The sequence below is a fragment of the Camelina sativa genome, chromosome 11 (genome assembly GCF_000633955.1).
Source record: "Camelina sativa cultivar DH55 chromosome 11, Cs, whole genome shotgun sequence".
In the NCBI taxonomy this organism is placed as follows: Eukaryota; Viridiplantae; Streptophyta; class Magnoliopsida; order Brassicales; family Brassicaceae; genus Camelina; species Camelina sativa.
In genome coordinates, this window is record NC_025695.1 from 48483950 (window position 1) to 48508161 (window position 24212).

Here is a 24212-nt window from a genome sequence, read left to right on the forward strand (position 1 = left end):
CAAAAGGCCCATTATAAAAAAGCCCATGTTACAAACAAGAATTGACTTTGAACAGTGTCAACTGGTTGGAAGAAGCTGACGCATTATCTCGTCCATACACTCACTTGCTCTTATCGAAACACAAAACCCTAGCCACGCGCCTCCTACTCTTCACGCCCTTAACCCTAGTTTCATGCAAACGGCGCCGTTTCAATAGAGATTATAACTCACGCGCGAGTAGGAGAGTTATTATCCTTTCTACAGCTCATTATGACTCAGCAGCTTGGAGAGCTTTTTTATTCTTCTTCTCAATTTCTTTTTTTCCTCTTCTTCTGTCTTTCCAGAAATTTCCTCCGATTTCAAATTCTTTTTTTTTTTTTCCGGTGAGAAATCGAAAAGAAAAAAAAAAAAGGAATCTGAGATCTTTCTTAATCTCTAATGGCGACATCGTTAAGCAGAGATCAATACGTGTACATGGCGAAGCTTGCTGAGCAAGCCGAGCGTTACGAAGAGATGGTTCAGTTCATGGAACAGCTCGTAAGTGGGGCGACACCAGCCGGTGAACTCACCGTTGAAGAGAGGAACCTTCTCTCCGTCGCGTATAAGAACGTGATTGGATCTCTCCGTGCCGCGTGGAGAATCGTGTCTTCGATCGAGCAGAAGGAAGAGAGCAGGAAGAACGAAGAACACGTGTCGCTAGTCAAGGATTACAGATCTAAGGTTGAGACTGAGCTTTCTTCGATCTGTTCAGGAATCCTCAGGTTGCTTGATTCGCATCTCGTTCCTTCTGCTACTACTAGTGAGTCTAAGGTCTTTTACCTCAAGATGAAAGGAGATTACCATCGTTATCTCGCCGAGTTCAAATCTGGTGATGAGAGGAAGACTGCTGCTGAAGATACCATGATCGCTTACAAAGCTGCTCAGGTATAATATATACTTTTTGATTTCTTGAATCTCTTTATGGCTACTGTGAATTGATCCTATTTCTGAGATTACTTCAATTAGTCAATCTGTAATCAAGTTGTTACATACATAATAGGTAAAGTGAGCTATTGTATTGATCAAATCGGTTAAAGTAGTCAACTTTTACAGTTTTTGCTTAAAAGAGAGTATTATTCAATTTCCCTTGGAAGACACTTATATGTTTGCTCATTCATGTGTGTGTTTTTTTTTGGTTTGAAGGATGTTGCAATAGCTGATCTAGCACCTACACATCCGATCAGGCTGGGACTGGCTCTCAATTTCTCAGTGTTTTACTACGAGATTCTCAACTCTTCGGAGAAAGCTTGTAGCATGGCCAAACAGGTACTCTTTTCTTCATTCCTCTAAACTTCTTGTTTGTTTTTTTTTTTATAGGAGAAAGAGTTTGCAGTTTCTCTGTTTGGTTCTAAAGATTAATCATTGTTTTAAGTTGGGTTTGGGAGTCTTTCTCTGTTTTTCTTGCTTGGTGTTTTTGATTTTGAGTAACTAAACTGACCACTTGTTTGACTACTCCCCCCCCCCCCCCCCCCCCCCCCNAGTGGCCCCATGTTGCATTCATTGTGTTGGATTGATTTGAATTGAGTTCTGATGTATGTACCAGAAATAGAGAAGTTTGTTTATAAAAAGTAACTCTTTCTTCCTTTCTGAACGGACCCACTTCTTTTTAATAAACAAGAGAGATTCTAAAGAAAAGACATTCTGCAAAGTCCCTCTTTTTTTATAGACCTTTTTTTGACCATACGCTTCTTCACATTAACCAAATTATTCCTTTTGTCAGTAGAATGACAAAGGCTTTACAAGATCTTTCATACATTATGCATACGAGATTGTGTAGAATCTGATCATTGAGTGCATGTTGAATCCGGAACATCTCATATACAATAAGACTATGAAGATATCTGAGATCATTGTATTTCTAACTTGTTCTTGTTGATTCATAACCTGAGTAGGCTTTTGAAGAAGCCATTGCTGAGCTGGACACATTGGGAGAGGAGTCATACAAAGACAGTACTCTCATCATGCAGTTGCTTAGGGACAATCTAACCCTTTGGACCTCCGATATGCAGGTTTGTCCTATCCTATACTTTTCTTTCCATATTTCAATCTCGTCATGAGAAACTCGCATAGTGTTTATCATTGATACTCTTATAAGACTAGTCGGATAATAACACCTTGAAACTCAATGATCGACTGCTTTATTCAGGAGCAGATGGATGAGGCCTGAAGGTCTAATGGAAGAAAAGACGGTTATGTCATGTTCCTGCAACCATAACCGATAATCGAGTTCAAACCCTAAAACCCCCCCTTTTCTGTAAAACTTGTCGAAAAAAAAAGTTTGTTTCTTTTATGACAGTTTATGTGCACAGCTTTGGTGTTATCTGCTGCTCTGTTCCAACTCTGTTTCTTTTTTTCTTTTTTTTTCTAATTTATCCTCCCTCATATTTGCTTCTTTTTGTCAAAAATTTATATATTTCAAACGAGTAACAGTGTCCCAAATCTTAGCTTGGATTGTGAGTTCCTCCAGATTGATGAAACGCTGCGTTTATCTTTTAAACAGAAGAAAACATTATTTCACTTTATGAGTGGAAAAGTTTACGGTTTTGAAATGTGAATTTACTAGTCTACAGTGACCAATATTTAAATGATTGAAAAAGCAATGGAAGACAGATTAGATGTTCTTAAGATAAATAGATTACTTGAATTATCTATGCAGACAGATTAAAAGCAATGGAAGAATGACTAGTAAGTGCGTGATGGCATTTCAAATAGATAAAGGATAATACTTGAATAAGACAGATTAAATGGCAAAAAAAAAGAATCAAATAATACTTTCCTTGATCTCGAGCGTTTGTGAGCAAGAAAAAAATGAAGAGTTGAGCGTACTTACGAATTTCCTGATCTCCCGTATTGATCTGACGTGATTAGTTGGAACATGTTTTATGGAGATTTATCTGTTAATTACATTGTTTCGAACATGTTTTGTGGAGAGTTCGCCAAACATTTAGATGATCTGTTTAGTTTGTTTAGTAAACTGATTTTTAGTTATATATGTGTGTCTTCAATTATATATATCATGTTGACTTGTCTTCACTTCATTGATGTGGGATCAACTAGCTAATCTATGTATGTTTTGTCTCGGACATAGAATGGGTTTTTAATTTTTTTGTGAGAAGCACAGAGAGAAAGGTTTTGTCTAAGAAGATTTGTGGATTTTAAAGTAAAAGGTACTAATACTACATGTACCAAAACTGTTGACAAGCGGAAGAACTAAAAAAACAGATGGTTAGGCCATCGTTATAGGGGAACATGAGAGATGTTCTTAACTCAAAAAAATAGAAAAATAATGAATAGTGACTTAGAATATTTTTTTTAGTTCTTGATGTAAAACTGATCTTGGTTCAGTTCTAAGGTGATGTGGCGGTGATGTGGCAAGCTGTGAATGAATACAATTTTTTGCAAACAATTTTTCACAAATTAAAAGAGGATTTGATTGAGAATATATAGAATAAATTTGGACATTAAACTATATATTAATTAAATAAAATGTTTGTGTGTTTTAATTAAATAATATGTTTTTTTTTATCTTTAATGTTTTTGTTGTTTCATAAAAATTTAGTATTGTATTTTGAATTTTAGTAAAAGTTTTATAAGTTTGCAATTTAAATGTTATTTTATAAGTTTTTATAATTGTAATATGTAAGAATATTATATTATTAAATTTTATGATCTTATATTCTCCCAATAACTAACTTCTTAACTACTAATTTTATATTATTTTCATAATATTTATATTCTAAGAACACCCTAAACTGTTCTCTCTATAAAGATGCCCTTACCCAGTATGTAAACGATTGTAGCATACATGTTTTTTTTTTTTTTTTTTTTTTTNCGATGTATAGATGTGTGCCTAGTGCCTACCGGTGTGGTTGAAAAAGTGGTGACGTGTGTATATATGCATCATATTAGGTGTGTGTAGATGTGTTATGTGTATGTATAAAACTTAAGGGTGAATATGTAAATGTAGACTGTATGCGCGTGTATGATGTGTGAGCTAGCGAGCGTAGAGGAATGACGAACATACTAAAATGACTAACGAAACTACTCGCCCAGACCAAACGATAAGTTAGTTGAAACACTAAAATTACTAACTACAACCTAATCGGTTTTTGCACATATAAATAAAAAGAACCCTAATCGATTAAGACCAAACGATCGCTTAGACGAATTGACGAAACCCACATATAAATGATTAACTCCAATCTAATTGCCAAAAACGACACGATCAATGGACGTAACCCACAAAAAATGATTAACGTTAGTAATAATCGGTCTAGGGTTCAAGTTTTTTTTTTTAGATTAGGGTTCAAGTTAGTAATAACGATCTGTGTCTGATATCAAAATCGGTGTGCCTTCCTCTCCTAGCCGACCTTTCTACATTATAAATCCTACCCAATAATAAAGCCATAAACTTCGGAGTTGAACCATCTGGCCACTCGAACAAAGTTGACCATAGGCGTGCATAAAACACGAATTATTTATTCACAATTAAAAAAATATATATATTATGAGAGAGGCAGAAACTACAAGTTAGAATCTCAGAACAAGCAAAACATTAAAAGTGTACTTGGACCACTTTTGTCTGGCATTTGCATGCATGAAGAAAAAAAAAATCATAGAGAGCGAGTCTTTTTAGTTTAATTCGAAAAACTTCTTCATATTTTACTTTCGATATTTAAAACTTTTGTTTCTTCTCCACCGCTCTACGCCGAAAAGATAAAAGACTGTAAAAAACATCAAAGTTTAACAGCCCACACGTGATCGCCAATTCACGTTATTACTATACTTACTACTACCAACAAAAGAAAAAAAGCAACTTGGTAAAATGATATTCTTCTTATATATCTATTACGATTAATCAAACCAGATCTTCAAACATGTTTGCGGTCGTAGTTACAATTTTTTTATCCTTCCTTATAAACACTATATTTTACAGTTTCCAAAACATATTCAATCTAGATTTTAGAAAGCTGTGTGTAGTCGGAACCAAAAAAGAAAACAAAGGAAAGGCTGGGTTTTTTGGTGCGCATCTTAGTCATTCTTTCTACCATTCTAATTACAGTTTCATATTTATTTTCTTCCTACAAAATAGGACTTTGTTAAAATGATAAGGAATTAATGTTTCATTCCATAATATGAGTAACATAGTAGTTGAGAGTTGAAAACCAATGGCCCGATGACCATTTGCAAAGTAATTTTAAGCAAGAATCTTTGTGTGGTGTTCTCAAGCAACTCGTCGCGTAGTGTTTATTTTCAAGTGGTACAAAATACTAGTTTATCCAAAAAGATAAAAGAAAAATACTAATCACCTGAAAATATACTAATCGTTGGAGGTGATAGAGCACTAGTTCTGGCTTCGAAGACTTGACCTCCACTTGCAAGAGAACAGAACAGATGTGTATATATTAAAGCCCTTAATAGTTAATCTTGTGCGTTGGGTGTAAAACACATGACAGTATCTTTGGGTAAACCAAAACCATATTAAAGAAAGACCGTAATGCATGTATTAATGTGTGAGAAACAAATTAAGACCATATTGAGTAACGAACAGAGACGATATTCTAAACGCGAATTAGTATATGACGTAGTTCTTATACAAATATACAGTATGCTTTTTCATTCAAAGGCATATGCAATGATGTAGTTATTGAAATTATTGTGTCTCAAAGTGACCCTTGAGTCAAAAACAGTGGTCAAAAGACCAGCCAGAGAAAATGGGTTTAATGTCACTATTGATGGATATTAGTCAAAAACATATTTAAAACATCTTTTTACTTATGGCATGTAAATATGAATTACATTAGTTTTTTTGGTCAATTTATTTTGTTCAATTGGATGGGATTTTTAGAAAACAAAATAACCCTTCAGCCTTATTAAGAATAATATCATAATACATATCAAATTGCATTACTTTAGAAGATAACTTTTTAATAAATATAATTAGTCATACTATATATATTCATTGTAAATAGAACAAAGAATAAACTTATAACATACAAAATAACATATAATGTGATCACATCTTTCTAGCATTGTTTGTATTTACAAAAGAAATGTAAGTTTTTTAACTGCGTTTAGAAAAAAACCGAAATTCTAATACCAAAAAATACATAACCCAGATCCGATACCAAACCAGCAACCGATATTTACTAGATTCATCATCTAAAAACTAGAATACAACTAATAAAACCAACATACACTTCAATTCACACCTCAAATTCCTACCACATTCTCATAATTTTCCCAATGAAGGAACATTTGTTACCATGATAGTCAATTCACATTCTAAAATCTTCAAAAATGTCTCTCACACATTTCCAACTTACCCTAAAAACCACATTTCTTAACTTCCTCAAAATATATATATATATATATATATTAAAAAAAACTTCCTTTTTTAATTTGTTACCCCTCAACCCCAAAACAAAAACCCCTTCCACCAGTCCCACGAGGGGCATAAAGAAAAAAAATCAAAGACCCAATCTTTCTTTTCACTTCCCCAATCTCTCTAGATGACAATCCTTCTCCTGTTTTCCTAACGATACAATTCTTTTTTAGATCGAAATACCAAAAAAAGGATCAATTTTTTTATAAACACTCTGTTATACTAATGGCAGAGAATCTAGAACTGAGTCTTCTATGCACAGAGACCAACGTGTTGGTTGATGATGAAGACAAGGGCATAGTTGTTGATAAAACTCCGATTGAAATTTCGATTCCTCAGATGGGTTTTTTCCAATCGGAGGAGAGTGAGGAGATTATCAGAGAGATGGTGGAGAAGGAGAAGCAGCATTTACCAAGTGATGATTACATCAAGAGACTCCGAAGTGGAGATTTGGATTTGAATGTTAGAAGAAGAGAAGCCCTCAATTGGATTTGGAAGGTCTCGTTTCTACTCAATTTGTTTTCGGATTCATAAATTCGGGTTTTAAATTCATCTTTTATCAGCTCAAATTGTAAAAAAAGCACATTCCTTTTTGATGAATGATCTGAACATGAAGAGTATGCTACTATGTATTTAGATCAGGCAGGGGCTTATGTAGAGAGCTTTTGTCTTAAATCTGTGAATCTGATGCTCAAGTTCCGATCTTTCACACCTCAATTGACATTAGATTCACTTTAATCTCAGATTTTTTAGATCTCTGATAGATGATGATTGTTCTGATTATACATGACAGGCTTGTGAAGAACACCAGTTTGGACCATTGTGTTTTTGCTTGTCAATGAACTACTTGGATCGATTCTTATCGGTTCATGATTTGCCTGTAAGTTCACATTAACTCAACAAGTAGATTGAAACTGATTTTTTATCTCTTCATCATCTATAGGTTCTTGATTTATGATTCTACTTGTAGAGTGGCAAAGTTTGGATATTGCAGTTGTTGGCTGTGGCTTGTTTGTCATTGGCAGCCAAAATTGAAGAAACTGAAGTCCCAACGTTAATAGATCTTCAGGTGCTATAACTCTCTCACCCCCAAAAAGTCGCTGAATTGTCTTTTCAGTCCGATAATCTCGTTAATCGATTGCTGTTTGATCACATTTGGAAACAGGTTGGAGATCCTCAATATGTGTTTGAGGCTAAATCAGTGCAAAGAATGGAACTTTTGGTGTTGAACAGATTGAAATGGAGACTAAGAGCAATAACTCCATGCTCATACATCAGATATTTCTTGAGAAAGATGAGTAAATGTGATCAAGAACCATCCAACACATTGATATCTAGATCACTACAAGTGATAGCCAGCACAACCAAAGGTGAAAAAGGTCTCTTCTTTATGTTTTGTTTTCTTGACCACTTTTGTTTTTGTGCTTTTTTGGGGTTTTTTTGTTACTTTTGCTTTTTATGATTTTGGGTTAAAATGGTGGTTGTGTCGAGTGAGCAGGTATTGACTTTTTGGAGTTTAGACCTTCTGAAGTTGCTGCTGCTGTGGCACTTTCTGTTTCCGGAGAACTGCACACAGTACACTTTGACAACTCTTCCTTCTCTCCTCTTTTCTCACTACTTCAAAAGGTACTTAACAATCCACCAAAAAATCTATTTTTTAATATCAAACACACATATAAAGTTCAATTTCAAGGAAATGCCAGTTGTGGAGAAGTTTGAAATCATTAAAGATGACACAATTATTTGTATATGTGTGTGCACTAACTTATTCATTGCATACACATGTGTAATTATATTTCCAAAAGGTGAAAAAAGAAGAAGAGAGAAACTGGTTTATGGGTCTGAATCCTTTGACTTCCAAAACTAGTGGAGCGTATAGACCAATGACCACTTTAAATTATATTATTCTCTAGCTGTGTGTCTTGTGACTCTTTCTCTCTCTCACACTCACTGCACACTCATGTCACGTCTAAAACCAAACTGCCCCCACAAAACATGTTGTGATTCTTATTTGGTCTTGCAATCCAAAATATCAAACTGGTTTCCATTTAGATCCTTTTCTTTCCTACACCCAAAAAAGCTGATGAGATCTTTATATCTGTGTTTGTGTTCAAGAGACAAAACAAATTCTCAAGTTTTTAAACTTTGTGGTTCCTTCTATTCCTTAAACTCTGTTGCAGGAAAAAGTGAAGGAGATTGGGGAAATGATAGAGAGTGATGGCTCAGGCTTATGCTCACAAACACCCAATGGGGTTTTAGAAGTATCAGCTTGTTGTTTCAGCTTTAAGGCTCATGATTCTTCTTCTTCTCCTCATACACACCTTTCTTAAATTTTTGTTTTTTTTGTTTTTTATAATCATTATTATTATTATGATGTCTTGTGAGAGGTTGAAAAAGAGAAAAATAATTAAAGCGAGAAATTTATAAATAAAAATACAATTATTTCAATTCCAATATGTATTTTGTTAATCTAGCATTGGTTTATTTCTTCTGAGCAAATAAACGAAGATGAAAGCTTTTTTTAATTAGTTCCCGCCAAATAAATATAGCGGGAAAGTAACTGTATCGGTTGTGTTGAGCGCGCTAGGAGTTGACTTTTCTCCAAACGGTGTCGTAATAATTATAAAGCGCGCATCAGCCTAATGGGCTTATAATTGGGCCCACGAACAGAAGTCTTTGACTTTAAAGGTGACGTTAGAGACCAAAAAAATCTAAGTACAAACTTGTTTTTTTAAGGAGCTTGTGTTTTTTATACCTTTTTTTTTCTTTTCTTACAACAAAACTCCAAAATCCCAATTCTTTTATCGAAATATATTCAAGACAGAAAAAATGATTGGACTCAAGGTGTAAAAAGCGATTAGGCCTGCGACTTCGGTTTATTCGGGTATTTCGGTTCGGTTATGTCAGTTTTTCGGTTATTTTAGAAATTGAAAGCTGTTCTGAATCAAACCGACTAAGATTTCGGTTCGGTTCGATTCGGTGACGGTTATTTCGGTTATTTTGGTTTATTAGTTTTGGGCTAAAGATGTTTTTGATTGTTGGGCTTCCAAAAAAATGGCCCAAAAAAAAAAAAAAATCTGAGATTTGTCTCGAGAGAAGGAGAACCCTACCACCACGAGTGGAGATGTGGAGGCAACGGCGGCGAAATCTCGAAGCCGAAGCTTGCGGTATCGAAGTTAAAGAATAAGGACGAGGAGAAGAAGAAGATGATGATGATGATGAATCGAGATAAAGGAAGAAGATGCTGATGATGATGAATCGAGATAAGGAAGAAGATGATGATGATGAATTGTGAAAAGGAAGAAGATGATGTATCAAGAAGAAGAATAGGCAGCACAAAAAAAAAGATGATGAAGATGATAATATATGGAAGAAGAATCGTAACCGAGAAAGATGATGATGAATCGAAAAAGAAGAGGACGATAACGAAGAAATATCAAAGAATGAAGAAAAATCAAAGAGGCAATGGCGGCTACCTTTAGGGTTTTCTTTTTTTCGGTTAACCGTTCGGTTCAAACGAACCAAACCAAAAATCTCGGTTAACCGAGTCTAACTAAAATTTTTCCGATCGGTTTACTTAATTAATAGAAACCGAACCGATTTACCCAAATTTCGGTTCGGACAACTCAGTTCGGTTCAAATTTGCATGCCTATGTAAAATTGTAGGATCTGTAACAATGAGTAATGGGCCAATGCTAGATTCATTAAATTTAATCATTTGGGCCTACCATTGTCGCATGGCATACTAGCGATGATATAAATTATTGAATACTTGAATAGGGTAAAAAGTCAATAAAATCTTTCGGGCCTTAAGTAAAAAGTTATTACCAGTAAAAAGTCAATATATTAAAACTTAAAATGCGTGGATTAAGATACACCAACGTAAATTATAAACCAGCAAATGCGAGTTGGTAAAAATACTTTTGTAAAAATAATTATGATCTGAAATAGTAGTAACTCACAATATTTCATTTTAAGTTGTGTACTTATGTTGGAAAGCTAATAATTCTTAGTTTTAACTTATTCTTTGTCAGTAAACACCTCTCGTGACTACTAATTTTAATTATTACTGCATATTCTTCTAGCTAGCTATAATTTTGTCTTGCTTTGTGCTGACCTATCAATTAAAAAATCTTGGTGTTTACTGTTTATAGGGACAATTTGGGATCCGGATGAATGTATTCGTACGTCCACATTCAGAATTGATACTGACGCAGTACACCTTATAATATAAATTATTATGTGTTTGTTTGTGTGAAATTTTGAAATGAACAACTATTTGGACAGTGGACTAAGGGAAGACAACAATACAAAACAAATAAACTTTTATAATTCTATCATTGGGCTTTGTCATAATGAGTCGTCATAGTCATTCAACTGTCCAAGAAATATATTTATTTATTATTTTCTAATTAAAAAGTTGCTAAAAGTTATATATATAGCTTCTAAACTTTTTCCAACCTTTGCTTTTCCTTTACACATATAACTTTCTCTTTTATTTTTCAGCTCTTTGTATTAAATTAGAAAAACTAATCTAACAAAATTACAAAACAAGAGGCAAATACAAACCCGAAAATATTTTTTAGTAAGAGACAATTTCATGTCCTTATGTAATTTCGGAAAATGGTACGATTTGAATTATGGTACTAAATGACTAAAATTAACTACACAAAAATCAGTGACACAACCACAATACAAGGGGAAAAGAGAGAAATATTATTCATTGCACGTGAATCATCATCAGTTTCCCAAATTAGGGCAATGTTTATGAAAGCTAATAGTATACCAGTATCATATAGACTATAGTTTAAAGAAAAATAAACCCTAACCCTAGCTGGTCCAATATTTTACGCAATCAAACTTGAACTTTTTACTCTTTTTATATAATAATAGTATTACTTGTTTCGAAACTTAGCTTGAAAGGGTGGTAATAAACCCTGCTTGTGGGTCACATTTAGATTCCCTAAATGAAGCATAAGGACAGTAACTATCCCACAGTAAAAACACTGTGAGAATGATAATGATGATGATGGTCTGATGATGATATATGCGTATATATCATACACGCATGTATATATGTGTATGGTACGCAATATACACATTGATGGGTCGTTGTCCGATGGGTTTCTGCGTATTGACTGAAAGATTCCATTAAGAGGACCACAGTAAATATTTAAAATCATGTTTAAATAAATCATTTTTATACATCAATAATTTAATTGTACCACACATTTTTAAAAAAACCTAAATTTTATTTGCTTAACTGCATTTCATTACTTTCTATGAACATTTATTACATATCCAGACTCCAACGTATGGTACGAACATATATCATTATTCATTACTGCATCAGCTAGCAGAGTAAACATTTTTCACCTTTGAATAAATCTTTCAATCATGTAATATAAATTATAATTATTCTATACATGTCCCCGTCGTTAGATTTTTTATAATTCATTTGTGAAGAAGAAACGGAGAACTCCTCTAGCTACCAAAATTAAGTTTGTGGAAGTTTAAGTAAAATTAAAAAATTTATTCAAGTAAAAGATAACTGAAATTTTGGTGTTTATAGAACTAATCAAACACTCTTCGATTGAGCTTATAATTATTAGTTATGCATGTGTTTTGTTTTTGAAGTAACCGGGAATTTGGTCCACACCACTTTTAAAGTTCAAAATCACATAATGTAAACGGTATATTTATTTTACCAACGTTAATCATTATTTCAAACACATGTGCTGATCAAATTTCAAACTCGACCCGAGTCATGAATTCTATAGCTAATTGACGTAGACACATTTGAAATATGTGAAAACAAAAATTTGGACACAAAAACAAAAAAAAAAAGAGAGAGAGAATTGAAAGAGGACCACACAAAGTCATCTTCACTCTTGGAGTGTGCAGCTTTAGCTTAGACAAGAAGACGTAGAGATTGCCTTATCAAGCAAAAGCATCTCTCTCAAGTCTCTTCATTTGTGTGTATATTTGTCTCTCTTTCTCTCTCTTTCGAATTTTATTACACTGTCTCGTAGAGAGAGAAAATGGAGAGGTTGAGACATGAAAAGCTAAATATGGAAATGGCCGTGAGATGGGGACTCGAATCTTATCTGCCTCTTCTTTCCTTTTACAATCATTTTGGTTCCCTCTTTCCTCCGCATTTTTCATTTCATCATCACTCCAAAACCCTAATTTCTCATCTGAATTCAATATTTTTTGTTGGTCTCAGGTATATGGAAGATAGAGATATATGTACATACTTCAGTACTCAATGAGTTTTTCACAAACCCACTTCAATAAATTAATATATATAGCTTGAACCATTTTTATTATTATTAACTTGTTCAAAGTGATATTATTACTACTAATTGATTTGATTATGTAAATGGTTTTTGTTAGATAACACTGAAGGCTAATTAACTCCCATTAGTAGTATTGGAAAGTTATAGCCAAAAAAATGTGAAGTACTGTAATTGAACTTAAGAAGAATAAACAAAATTAGTTCCAGGTGAAATTAGTCTAGGGATTTGGAAGAAGAACATCATTAATGCAGTAATGTATGTGTGCCCATATGTTTTTCTCTCTTCTCCTTCTTGCTTCCAAAGAGCCCACATGTTTCCTTCTTCCCCAGATCTTCAAAGAACAATTACTATATAAAAAGATATGCATATATACATGCATATAATAAAAAAAATGACATAAAGAGGAAGAAGCTTTGGATGCATCGACATGTTTTGAGTTTTTTTTTGTTTGTCTTTTTTTTTCTCTAAATAAGAATTAATTCCCAGGAATCAGAATACTGTTGCAGCAGCTAGCTAACGTTATTTCACCTTCTTCATTTCCAAGAGTACAAAATAATTTTTTTTAAAAGCGAATAATTATATACATACTCATTGGTGATTGAGGAATCACACACATGTATTCCCATCTTTTCAAAATATAAGATGTTTTAGAGAAATTTTTTATTTCATAATATAAGATGTTTTGAATTTTCTATACAACTTTTAAATCAGTTTAGTATTTTATATTATGCAGTATTGTTTATGATTGATTGAAAAACTTTTTAATCTGCATGTTTTAGTTAAAAAATCATATATTTTGAAATGGAAAGATTATATAATAACTACATACTAAGCAATTGAAATAAAAATTTTAGGGCAGAGATCTCCATCCCAAGGAGATTCCGACCGATCCACATTTGAGTCCTACACTCATTGGTCAATTAAATGAAAAGTTTCTATATTAACCCATAAAACATATAATAATAACAATAACCGTAGCCATTTATATCATATATTTATAGTTTATATGTGTGAGTAAAAAAAAATCAAGAACATATAATACAAAACACTCAAACACCAACTTAATTAGAAACAAGAACACTATCAGATCTATATGGAAATGATATATATATATATGGTCAAGCTAACTTAATAAAACTCTAAAACAAGAAGAACTTAAGAAACAATGTCAACAAGTGAGTAGCCTTGGGAGCATTAAAAGATTCAGACACAAAAAAAAAAATGAACCATATGCTAATGATGAAGACATATAATAACGCATACAAAAAATACACATGTACATTTGCACGATCAAGTTCATATAAATTCATACACAAAACATGATAAATTCAAACACTGACACATGTGATGCTACTAATTAAGGGTGTCAGTGATTTATAGCTAGACCAATCAAAGGTGTTTTGCTAAGAGATTCAGACTTAATTAATAATGCAAAAAACGTAATTAACCAGAAAGGATCATCATCAACATCAACATCATCATCAAAGACGAAAATGGGTACATAAATTAAACATTAAAAAAACCCTCTCAAATTTCTCATTAAGTAAAATAATTAAAGCTAAATTAAAACCCTAGTGATCAAAGAAATTCAAGATTCATGGTTGGTCTTGTTCATGATGATACGAAGACTGTGGAGCAGTAGTAGGAGGAAGAGGCTGAGGATGATGAAGAAGTGGTGGAGGCGACTTACCAAGAGTGTGTTTGTTGTTATGTAACCAAACCTTAAGAACTTGTCTCGGAACACCAGTCTCTTGACAAAATCTCTGAATCACTTCATCGTCTTGTCTCTGAATTCTCCACCCAATCCTCTCAGCTAAAGCTAACATCCTCTCCTTTTGCTCCGCCGTGAACTTAGTCCTAAACCTCTTCCTAACCCCTCCTCCTCCTGCTTCAGCAGAAGAAGTCTCCATTGGATCTTCTGATCTTTCTCTTTGTGGAGGAGGAAGAGCGAGCTGAAGTGGAGGAGCTTGTGACGGTGGTGGCCGGTAACTCACCGGAGCTGGAAGACGGTAAAAACCAGGCGGTGGAGGAGGAGGCTGATGCTGCTGCGGCGGCGCGTGGTGTAAGTAAGGTAATTCCTTGCGGTGGAAGTTACGGTGACAGCCACAAGCGGCGCATTTCAGCGCGTCGATGGTACCTTCGATTCCAGCTGGCATAAACTCGCCACAACCATCCACCGCGTGTCCTCCAATGTTCACCGCTTGGTTCTTGAGGCACTCACGGAACCTAAACCTGCTTCCTCCTCCTCCTCCGTGAACAACCATGAATCCTCCTCCGCCGCCTGTGGAGGTTGTTCCGGTGGTTTCATGACTTTCTGTCGAGGCTTTGACGACACCACGAGAGAGAGGAGGAGAGTCGTAAACGGCGTCGTCCTCTTCTTCTTCCTCGTGAAGATTCATATCCTCTTCTTGCTCCTCCTCGTTGTTGTTGTTGGTGTTATCTTCAAACTCCATTAAAGAATGTGAAACTACGTCGTTTTTTGGGGGAGAGAAGAGGTTCTCTCAAGAATGTGAAGAAGAAGAGAGAGAGAATGTGGACATTAAAGAGATTATCTTTTCTCTCTTTTATCTCTCTCACTCTCAGTCTCTCTCTTTTAGATTTGGGATTTTGAGAAAAGTGTTATATATATATATATATATATATATATTTTTTTGTTATTTACATTCTTGTTTTGTTTATTGGAAATCGGAATCTAATATAATCTGTCCTCAACCACACTTTGTAACGCTTTTTTTATCTTTTACTTACATTTTTTCTTTCTTTCTAATTTTAAAACTTTTAATATAGTGTGAAATAACCTTAGTGGAGTAGCCACTCCAAAGTTCTTAACATACAAGGCACCATCACACCCGGGATCGACTTTCGTTCCCTACGAATGTAGGGATTTGGCTAATGGACCGACCAATTGTGGCCCAATAGTTGACAAAAAAAAACTTTTAATATAGTAGAAGAGCCATTAATTTACTTACTTATTAATCAGAAGGTGTTATCTTATTCAGTTTGGTTGGACCTATTTTAGAAATTGCTAGGCGGTCGGGATGGGCCTAGTGCCTAGCGAGAAAATCGGAGATTAAATGGGGATTAATCGGGGACTAGTTTTTGGGTTATTTTATTAAATTATTAATAAATTAAAAATATATAGTACTAAATATATGTATAATTATGTTTATGTGAAAAGAAAAATATCAAATAAAACATAAAGCTATAGTATTGTCTTTAAAATTACGGTAAAAACATAAAAATGTAAATATAAGAAAAAAATTATGAATTTAATTAAAAGTTTTTACATTAGTTATTGTAAAACATCATAAACTCTTAATTTAAATGTCTAAATAATAAAAATATATATATTTGATTTATACTTGGCTCCAAAAATAATCGGTATATACAAAATTATGCGGGAATTCATCGGATTAGACAGTATAATCGGATAATCGATGTTAGGCGGGAATTAGTCATTAATCGAGGTAGAAAGGGTAGACCTAGCGATTTTACGGGGCGTAATCCATGCTAGGCGGAGATTTTTAAAAGAGGAGGTTGGACCGCTCTAACCATGATTTGTTGTCGTCAACTATTCATCATATATCTCTATTAATCATATGTTTACAATCTAGAAAAAAAAATGATCTGATTTTGAAATAATGTTCTACTCTACTGATTAATTTTATTGGTTAACTATTACCTAAACTTCTAAAGATGATTAATTATAGAAAAATTTAACGACATATATAACTAACATTTTATAAAATAATTTGGCACACTCAAAAAATAAAATTTTGTAATCTAGGGATTAAAATGGTTGTAGTATAAATTAAACATTTTTATCTTATTGAGGTTTACTTCTTCTAGGGCTCTCGTCGTACAAACAGTGGTGACGTTATTTTACGAGTTTTGAAAAATGAAAATTAAATAAGCTTTTTTGTTTATTTTTGGACATGCAATACAAAAAGTTTATTAGTGTAGGATTTTAAAAATAAAGAGAGGGGGATAGTATTAGAGATAACTTTTTGGGAAACTAAAAAAAGGAGGATAGAATCAAAATAAAACGCGATAATTATTTTTGTCCATATGCCAATAGCATAAATATATGCATTAATATTTTCTGCAATAAAGTGATGGGCAGTCTAATCACATCAAAATCAGTAATGCCCTTAATAATTTCAAGGTCTGAATTTTTTTGTCAACTTTTCAGAATTATATAAAAAAAAAAACTGTTTTATTTTGTGTCATCAAATAAAACGAGTTTAATACACTTTTTTCAATAAATACATGTAGATAAGTTGTAGAAACGTATGAGATTATCATTTGTCAGCCCATATCCGTCCGATTAACTTGTGCTGACGTTAGATCTACGGCGACTGATTTATCGTTTCTCGGTCTATGCTGTTAATTCATAGCTTACCAACACTAATAGTAATATTCATAGAAGTTATATTTAATGACTAGCTAGTCTTTCATTGATTTAGAGTAAGGGTCACCATTTGTCTTGGTCAACACGAAATTGCATGATGAATTATTAACGTAAGTTAATTGTAAAACATCTGGAAATTTTTATGGACGTAGTTTTATTTATCAAAAGACTATAACGACGTCACTGCTGACTGCAGTAAATATTGTCGTCAAGGAAATAGTATACAAAAACCAACCAACATTCGCACTCATTACAAGTATTTGATCCAATCTCAATTGAACAATAAAAAATGTTGGAAGTTTTTTAAATAATACGTAATTCAACAACAGATGAACAAATTGTGGTGATTTAAAATTAAGCTTTTAAAATAATACACAGCTGACCGTGTTCGCTCAGAATAGTAAAACTCCTACTAGTAAAAGTTAACATTTGTGTCGCATCTATAATAAATGCGAATGTTTTCTAGGGCTCAAATTTCAAAGCAAAGATTAACTTATTATAAGAGTGAATAAAATAAAAAAATACTACTAACTCAATTGACAGTTAAACCAAACAAAAAAATTAACACATTTGACACGAAAAAAAAGTAAAGTTATTTGTTACGGAGAAATTGAAAAGTTGAAAAATACGAAACACCGACTTAACATATGATGCAGATGAGTGAAGCAAATGTATTGTTTACAATTACATAATGGATACTGAAAGACGTTTGAGATGACGTGCTGACGTGTACTTGTCAGCTGGCGGGAAACCGCTTTCCTTCGTGGAGACATTCAGAGGATTTGTCTCCGTTCATTTATTTATTCGTTTCTAAATTTCACATTTCTTATAACAACAATATAACCCCATCCATGATCAAATTCACGAAATGAAAAATATATGATTTCGTCTTGAGAATTTTTTTAAATCTGAAAAGATAATTTAATTTGAAAGCATAAGAGTGAAAAACTATTCAACAGTATTTTTATACCGGGCAGAATTAGTGAGCTAATAAATTTGCTAAGTTAACGATAGGCTCGTTGATATTTGTCGCATATATATATGTATGATGTTCATGTGCATATATAGTCATCACAACATCATATGCTATAAATAAATCGCGGATTGTTTATGTGTTGAGGATAGGGAAAATATACGTACACAAAACAAAAAAGTGGCTAATTAAACCAAACAAACTATAATAATTCAAGATATAAGCAAATTTCTGAAATTAGATTATACATAATGATAATGACTTGTTAGTACTAAACAGTCAAAAGCTGTGCAAGCGTGAGAATAGTTATGATTGTATGTATATATATAAGTCTGATGTTTCACAACCCATGTCGACGTCTACTGTTTATTATATATATAGCCTAAACTATATTTTTGAAATATGGGTAATCATAGGATTTGTAATTCGATATGTTCATACAAGAAGAAAAATAAAGTTTTAAAATAAATGAAAAACAAGCAAATAAAAGACTAAAAAGCAACCGACAAGGCTAAGTTAATAGGGTATAAGGGGTAGATTGAAAAAGAAGTAAAACTTTTGTTACAAGTGGAACTCGTAGATTATCATGAGAATCCATTTGACCATAAATTCTACTATATCTCAAAAGGACAATAATTTAACTCATCTTCTTTAGTGCACCTCCATTCTTTTTTTGTTTTTCCTCCCATCATTTGTTTTTCGTTAGATATATACTGTACTGTACACCCATCATTTTTCTATAACCCGAAAAAACAAAGAGTAAAGAAAATAAAAAAGATTAGAAAACTTAATCATTTACGTTTATTCGGACAGACAAATCCAGATGAATAATCACATCGCACAAATCTACAATTTCAAGATCTTTTTCTAGTCTAAAAGGAACCGATTCAAGTAGCTCTCTATCACATCAAGCTTCTTACATGACCTGATTCATCAGAAAGTATCTGCCTAATCCTCTGGAAGAAGCTCAACACCGTCTCCTCAGCTTTAGTATCTGCACAAGACAAATATCTAAGCACATAAGAGACAGATCTTTTATATACTTCCATTGTACGTTTCCCATTCCTCTTCTGTCAAAAACAGAGCTAAAAAACGTTACAAGAGGTGAACAATGATCAGCTTCTTATTCTTACTAACCAAGTTTCGGTATAGTGTGTGCACTTGAATGACGGATCACCACTGGCTCTACAAATGATTCTATAAGAGCTTCACCTGCCGTCTTCAGGAAATCCCTCTCACCTGCAAAAAAACAGATAACAGAATGAAGTTTCCAAAATCAATACAGACAAGATAGATATCTCCAGTCTAATATATGGTCCTTGAATCAAAATGTTGTAGCAGAGAAGCTTTAAAGGCAAGGTAACATGTAGTACTACACATATTAGATTATATCTAAACCTTCCCATGCCAATCTTGGCTACATTAAAGCCACACTGTTAATGTAAGCTTAAAAAAAAACTAGACAAATAGATTGGCATTGATCAGTGTATATTACAAAATAACCAGAAAAATCGAGTCAAGAACATGTGAAGAGACGTTGTTAAGGTTTACCAATGAAGTGGAGTGAAGGGCAACGAACTGGAGATGAGAATGCATTAACAGCAGTTTTAGGCTCCCCAAAGATCAACCCTGGAATTTTTGCTCCGGATATTATCACTAAAAACTTGACTTTTGGCACTTTAGTTAGAGCCGTTCCCTACAAACCAGTTGACAACATGTAACACTTAGTCATATCATATTTCAGATTCAATCTCAACGTTCCCTACAAAAACAGTTTCAACATCAAAACAAAACAAAACGATAGAATAATGTTGAATAAATACAGGTGTTGCATTCTTTAAAAGCACATATGAAGATTTAATCTCATCAGAACCTGGATTCTGATTGGTTACGTACCTGTTCCTGCATTCCGGGCATAGCCGCTGTTAGAAAAGCTCCCTACAAGAAATTGAACATAACAACACGATGAATCAAGAATCAACGGTCCACGATCCTGCTCATCATATATTTATCAAATCAAACAAACCTGAGAAAAACCAAGAAGACCATCAAAAGGTCCATTCTTTATCATGTAGTAGTCCTCTATATAAGCCCAAACACCCTTCAAAATTCCTTGTATTCCTTAAACTCCTACATTACAAACACACTTGAGTCACTCACTCACCCAAATTAAACCAATCTCTCTGCTTCTCTACTGGAATTTTAAGAATTCAATCTAAGTAAAAAAAAATCTACTCGCAAAAAAAAAAACCAACCTTTTTTACTCAATAGTATTATCAATGACCAAAATTGAAGTTAAGGTTTTGTTGCAACGGACCTTGTTAGCCTGGTACCACTCATAGTACGGCGGGTCAAAGAGACGCTCGACGTCTGATTTCCCGGTGGCCGGAAAAGGAGCGTCAAGGAAATCAAGATCGAGATCTCGGAGAATCGTGCCCGGCCATTTATCTGTAATAATCGCGCGGAGAATCCGACTGCTGGTTCTGAACCCGTGGAGACATAGGATTCTAGGGTTCTTCGGTTCCCGGTGACTTACCGGCGTCATCGCCGTTATCTTTAACCGTAATCCCGGTCGGAGTCCACCGGCTGTTTGGAAACAAGAACTAGAGTGTCTTAACATCGGACAAGCGCTAACCTCTCTTCGTGAGGTTTCGACTTATCCTTGTCTCCGAACATATTAAAGAGTTTGTTGTAACTTTTTTTCTTCTCCTTCCTAACTTTGTGTTAGTAAGGCCCATAAGCCCATCAGCCCGGAAATAAGAGCCCCTTTGAAATCATGTGATTGAATCGGCCCGGCGTAGTATTTGTCTATATAATTTCTTTGGTGCAAAATAATTAGTTGCAAGATGAGATTATTAGAGAGTAACAAAGCAAGTTAAGAGTGCATAATTAAAGAACTTGTCGTTATTATCTGGAAAGAGCTGTAATGATCTTCTCACCCAAGCTTTTTGAACTGGTGTTCAAATTAATGAAAATAAAGTTGGATGTAAAATATCTTTAAATATTGTCAAGACTTTGGTTAGAGGGATTCATTACACATAAATTGTAGGTATAATGTATAATCGTCGGTAAGGTTTCACATCATATGGATATGGCCTCATAAAATTGCCAACTACAGTACTATAATTCAGTTCATTTTAATCAATACTTAATTAATGAAAATAAAGTTGGATGTAAAATATCTTTAATATTGTCAAGACTTTGGTTAGGGATTAATCAGGGTAGGGGATTGAATTCATTATACACGAGTTGTAGGTATAATGTATAATCGTCGGTTAGGTTTCGCATCATATGGCCTTCATAAAATTGCCAACTATATACTATATAATTCATTACATTTAAATTTATTGAAAATAAAATACGAACGTTCTCGATTCACTGTAAAAGAACCTTTACAGGCTATCAACTGTCTTCTCCAGTTATGTGTATCATAATATTATATGCCCGTTTTATTTGTCATAATAGTAATTGTTTTTTTTTTTATTCAACTATTTTAAATTTCTCTGACAGCTATCTCCAACTCTTGTTTACGAGCAATAAAAACAAGAAAGAGTCGGAGATTGTATTTAAGTCGACAAAAGAAAATGATTAAGACAAAAACAGCAATATTCGACGGTAACAAACAAGCACACAATTACAACCATATCCTTTTATCAGTAATCAAAAATAATCCCGATGATCTGCTACGCACATGGGATAAGGATATACGATAATAACGACATCGTCCTTTGTTTGATAGATCTGTATTTTTGTAATTAAGGTTCGTATAGATCATTAGTAGTATGTCATTAAAAAAACTATATTACCGGTGGGTGGATCGAGTAGACAAACATGATATTTCTTCAATGCATAGTTGTATATGTTTCTTTCTCTGTCCAATTATTGACAAACATGATATGATTTGGTGTTTCTTTCAATTTAACCGAGGTAAACCAACGGTTTGTCCAGTCTATCTTAATCCATTGGAGACGAGTTTGGAATCAACATTTATTTCCCCATGTTCCTATATACAGTATGCGTTTTCACGCCAGTATTTTACTTTTTTTTTTTAAGATATACGATAGAATCATCCAATGTTAGTCCTACGAAACTGCATTACATAGTGCAACTACATTATATGCTGACGAATGATAGGTTTATCTATTTTTAAATTTTGAAAACGTATTCTCTTTTTAATTTCCACAATAAAATTACAATTCGTTAACAAACTACTGATCAAATATCTTTTGCTAATTTCTACACCAACATTTTTGCTGTTTTTCACTAGCATCATGTTATTTTTTTAGGAGGTGTTATTGGATTTTAATTTATAAATTTTTGTGAGGATTTTAACAAAATCATCAAAATGGATAAATGAAAGATTTTAAAAGATTGCTAAAGAGTATTATATAGTTTTATTGATTAGTTTTATAAAATTTTGCAAAGTACTCCAAACAATATATGTATTTTAATTTTTGATACTTTTTATGACTTTATTTTATGAAAAAGTATATAAAATTATGAACCAATAACATAATATATGAATTCATTAACAATCCTAGATTCTTTTGTTTTAATTGAATAACACAAAAAATTTATTGACATTACAAAAGTCTGAATCCAATAACCCAAATTTGTTAAGATTTTAAATGATTTTTTACAAATCACAAACTAATAATAATAAACTTTAACAAAGTTAAACAAAATATTGATGTAATAAAAACAGATTTCACATGTATCTAAACTCTTTAAAACTCTTATCCAAATACAAATCGACAATGCCCTCTTATTTTAAGACATACTAGTACACTAGATAGCAGATACTAATCATGATACCAATAATTTCCGCATAATTATTTTCCTATTCCACAAGATACTTATTATTGTTCTAAACCTCTCGCTAAGTCTATATATAGCTCCTCCATCGTCATTCCTCACCTTAACCACTCTGCTTCACTCTCCCTATCTTCTCCCTCCCCTAATCACAAAGCACAGAGAGAAACGATCTTAAGAGAGAAGAAAAAGATGAATTCGAAGATCATCGAAGCTTTCTTCATCGTTGCTCTCTTCGCTACCTCATGCTTAGCTCAAGCTCCAGCTCCTACTCCCACAACCACCGTCACTTCTCCACCACCGGCAGCAACTCCCTCTCCGGCTACAACTCCTCCACCTGCCGCAACCCCTGCCCCCACCACTACTCCTCCGTCCACTGCTCCTTCTGCGTCTGATGTCCCCACAGCTTCTCCACCTGCACCAGAAGGTCCCGGAGTTAGTCCCGGAGATCTAGCCCCGACCCCTTCCGACGCTGCCGCTCCTCCACCTAACTCTGCTTTCTCCAGCAAAGCTTTCGTCGTTGGTACCGCTTTTGCCGCAGTTGTTTACGCCGTCGTTTTGGCTTAGGATCACATATTGTTATTTACATGATCGTATAAACCATTTTATTATCAATAGTGTCGGTGTTAATTTGATTGATGTTCGTTATTTGAATTGTTTGTTTTGATCGATCGGGGGAGAATCGTAAATTTATTTACGGCCGACTTTAAATGAGCTGTTGACACGTGTAACTTTTCGTGGTGTTGTCGAGGTTGGAATATGTTATGTAAATCAGAGTAATAATAGCTTAATAAAATCATTACATTAATAATGTCTTTACAAACAAAAAATTCACATGGTTCATCACTCTTTTGAGTCTTTTATTCATGTATACATCTTCTCCAGATCTGACTGTCGTTACTTCTTGAGAATTCAGAACTGTGTAAAAAATCATGTGTTCTTGGCTTTTTCTTTTTTTATTTAACTGTGTTATCTTATTTATTGGGTGAGTACGACTCCAAAATCAATTAAATAAATATTTTTCTGAAATCGAGATCTCAGATCTGTTATAAAGTTAATTTTGTCAAAGCTCCCAAAACACATAGCTACTCAGCAGTCAGCAACTACGAAATGTGTGCATGAAAAAAGTATCAATGTTTAAACCTCACAAAACCAAATGAATTATATCTAATTTATGTTACCCACTCACCAGCCACCAGGCCTCTAAAGCCCTTTGCTTTCCCCTTATATGGGCTATTATTGCTGGCCTAACATCATAAATCGAAACTCTTTTTTTTTAGCAAACAAACTTTTTTTTTTTTTTTTTTTTTTTTT

At 33.6% G+C, this 24212-nt stretch overlaps 4 protein-coding genes and 1 pseudogene across 6 annotated transcripts; 3 read left to right on the plus strand and 2 right to left on the minus strand.

Annotated features, from left to right (window-relative positions):
• On the plus strand, positions 303-2470 carry LOC104727193 (14-3-3-like protein GF14 kappa). 2 transcript variants are annotated; one of them, XM_010446226.2, is made up of 4 exons: positions 303-903; positions 1162-1284; positions 1911-2027; positions 2171-2470. In XM_010446226.2, exons 1-4 carry the CDS (start codon positions 418-420, stop codon positions 2183-2185), a joined length of 741 nt encoding a protein of 246 aa, XP_010444528.1. In that variant the 5' UTR covers positions 303-417; the 3' UTR covers positions 2186-2470. The 2 variants fall into 2 exon arrangements, with proteins under 2 accessions (XP_010444528.1, XP_010444527.1); XM_010446225.2 differs by having other exon boundaries at positions 304-903; positions 2165-2470.
• On the plus strand, positions 6443-8763 carry LOC104727194 (cyclin-D4-1-like). Of its 2 annotated transcripts, none has more exons than XM_010446227.2 (6): positions 6443-6901; positions 7197-7283; positions 7374-7472; positions 7569-7782; positions 7902-8029; positions 8584-8763. In XM_010446227.2, exons 1-6 carry the CDS (start codon positions 6629-6631, stop codon positions 8731-8733), a joined length of 951 nt encoding a protein of 316 aa, XP_010444529.1. In that variant the 5' UTR covers positions 6443-6628; the 3' UTR covers positions 8734-8763. The 2 variants fall into 2 exon arrangements, with proteins under 2 accessions (XP_010444529.1, XP_010444531.1); XM_010446229.2 differs by having other exon boundaries at positions 7569-7773.
• On the minus strand, positions 14101-15276 carry LOC104727195 (zinc-finger homeodomain protein 1). Its single transcript, XM_010446230.2, has one exon. It carries the CDS (start codon positions 15153-15155, stop codon positions 14298-14300), a length of 858 nt encoding a protein of 285 aa, XP_010444532.1. The 5' UTR covers positions 15156-15276; the 3' UTR covers positions 14101-14297.
• LOC104727196 lies at positions 18848-20934 on the minus strand (annotated as a pseudogene).
• On the plus strand, positions 22821-23713 carry LOC104727197 (classical arabinogalactan protein 7-like). Its single transcript, XM_010446231.2, has one exon. It carries the CDS (start codon positions 23091-23093, stop codon positions 23463-23465), a length of 375 nt encoding a protein of 124 aa, XP_010444533.1. The 5' UTR covers positions 22821-23090; the 3' UTR covers positions 23466-23713.

Coding starts and splice junctions, on each gene's coding strand:
- LOC104727193 (XM_010446225.2), top strand. CDS start 418: ATGGCGACATCGTTAAGCAGAGATCAATACGTGTACATGGCGAAGCTT. Junction 904..1,161: donor TCGCTTACAAAGCTGCTCAG/GTATAATATATA, acceptor TTTGGTTTGAAG/GATGTTGCAATAGCTGATCT. Junction 1,285..1,910: donor CTTGTAGCATGGCCAAACAG/GTACTCTTTTCT, acceptor TAACCTGAGTAG/GCTTTTGAAGAAGCCATTGC.
- LOC104727194 (XM_010446227.2), top strand. CDS start 6,629: ATGGCAGAGAATCTAGAACTGAGTCTTCTATGCACAGAGACCAACGTG. Junction 6,902..7,196: donor CCCTCAATTGGATTTGGAAG/GTCTCGTTTCTA, acceptor TATACATGACAG/GCTTGTGAAGAACACCAGTT. Junction 7,783..7,901: donor CACAACCAAAGGTGAAAAAG/GTCTCTTCTTTA, acceptor TCGAGTGAGCAG/GTATTGACTTTTTGGAGTTT.
- LOC104727195 (XM_010446230.2), bottom strand. CDS start 15,155: ATGGAGTTTGAAGATAACACCAACAACAACAACGAGGAGGAGCAAGAA.
- LOC104727197 (XM_010446231.2), top strand. CDS start 23,091: ATGAATTCGAAGATCATCGAAGCTTTCTTCATCGTTGCTCTCTTCGCT.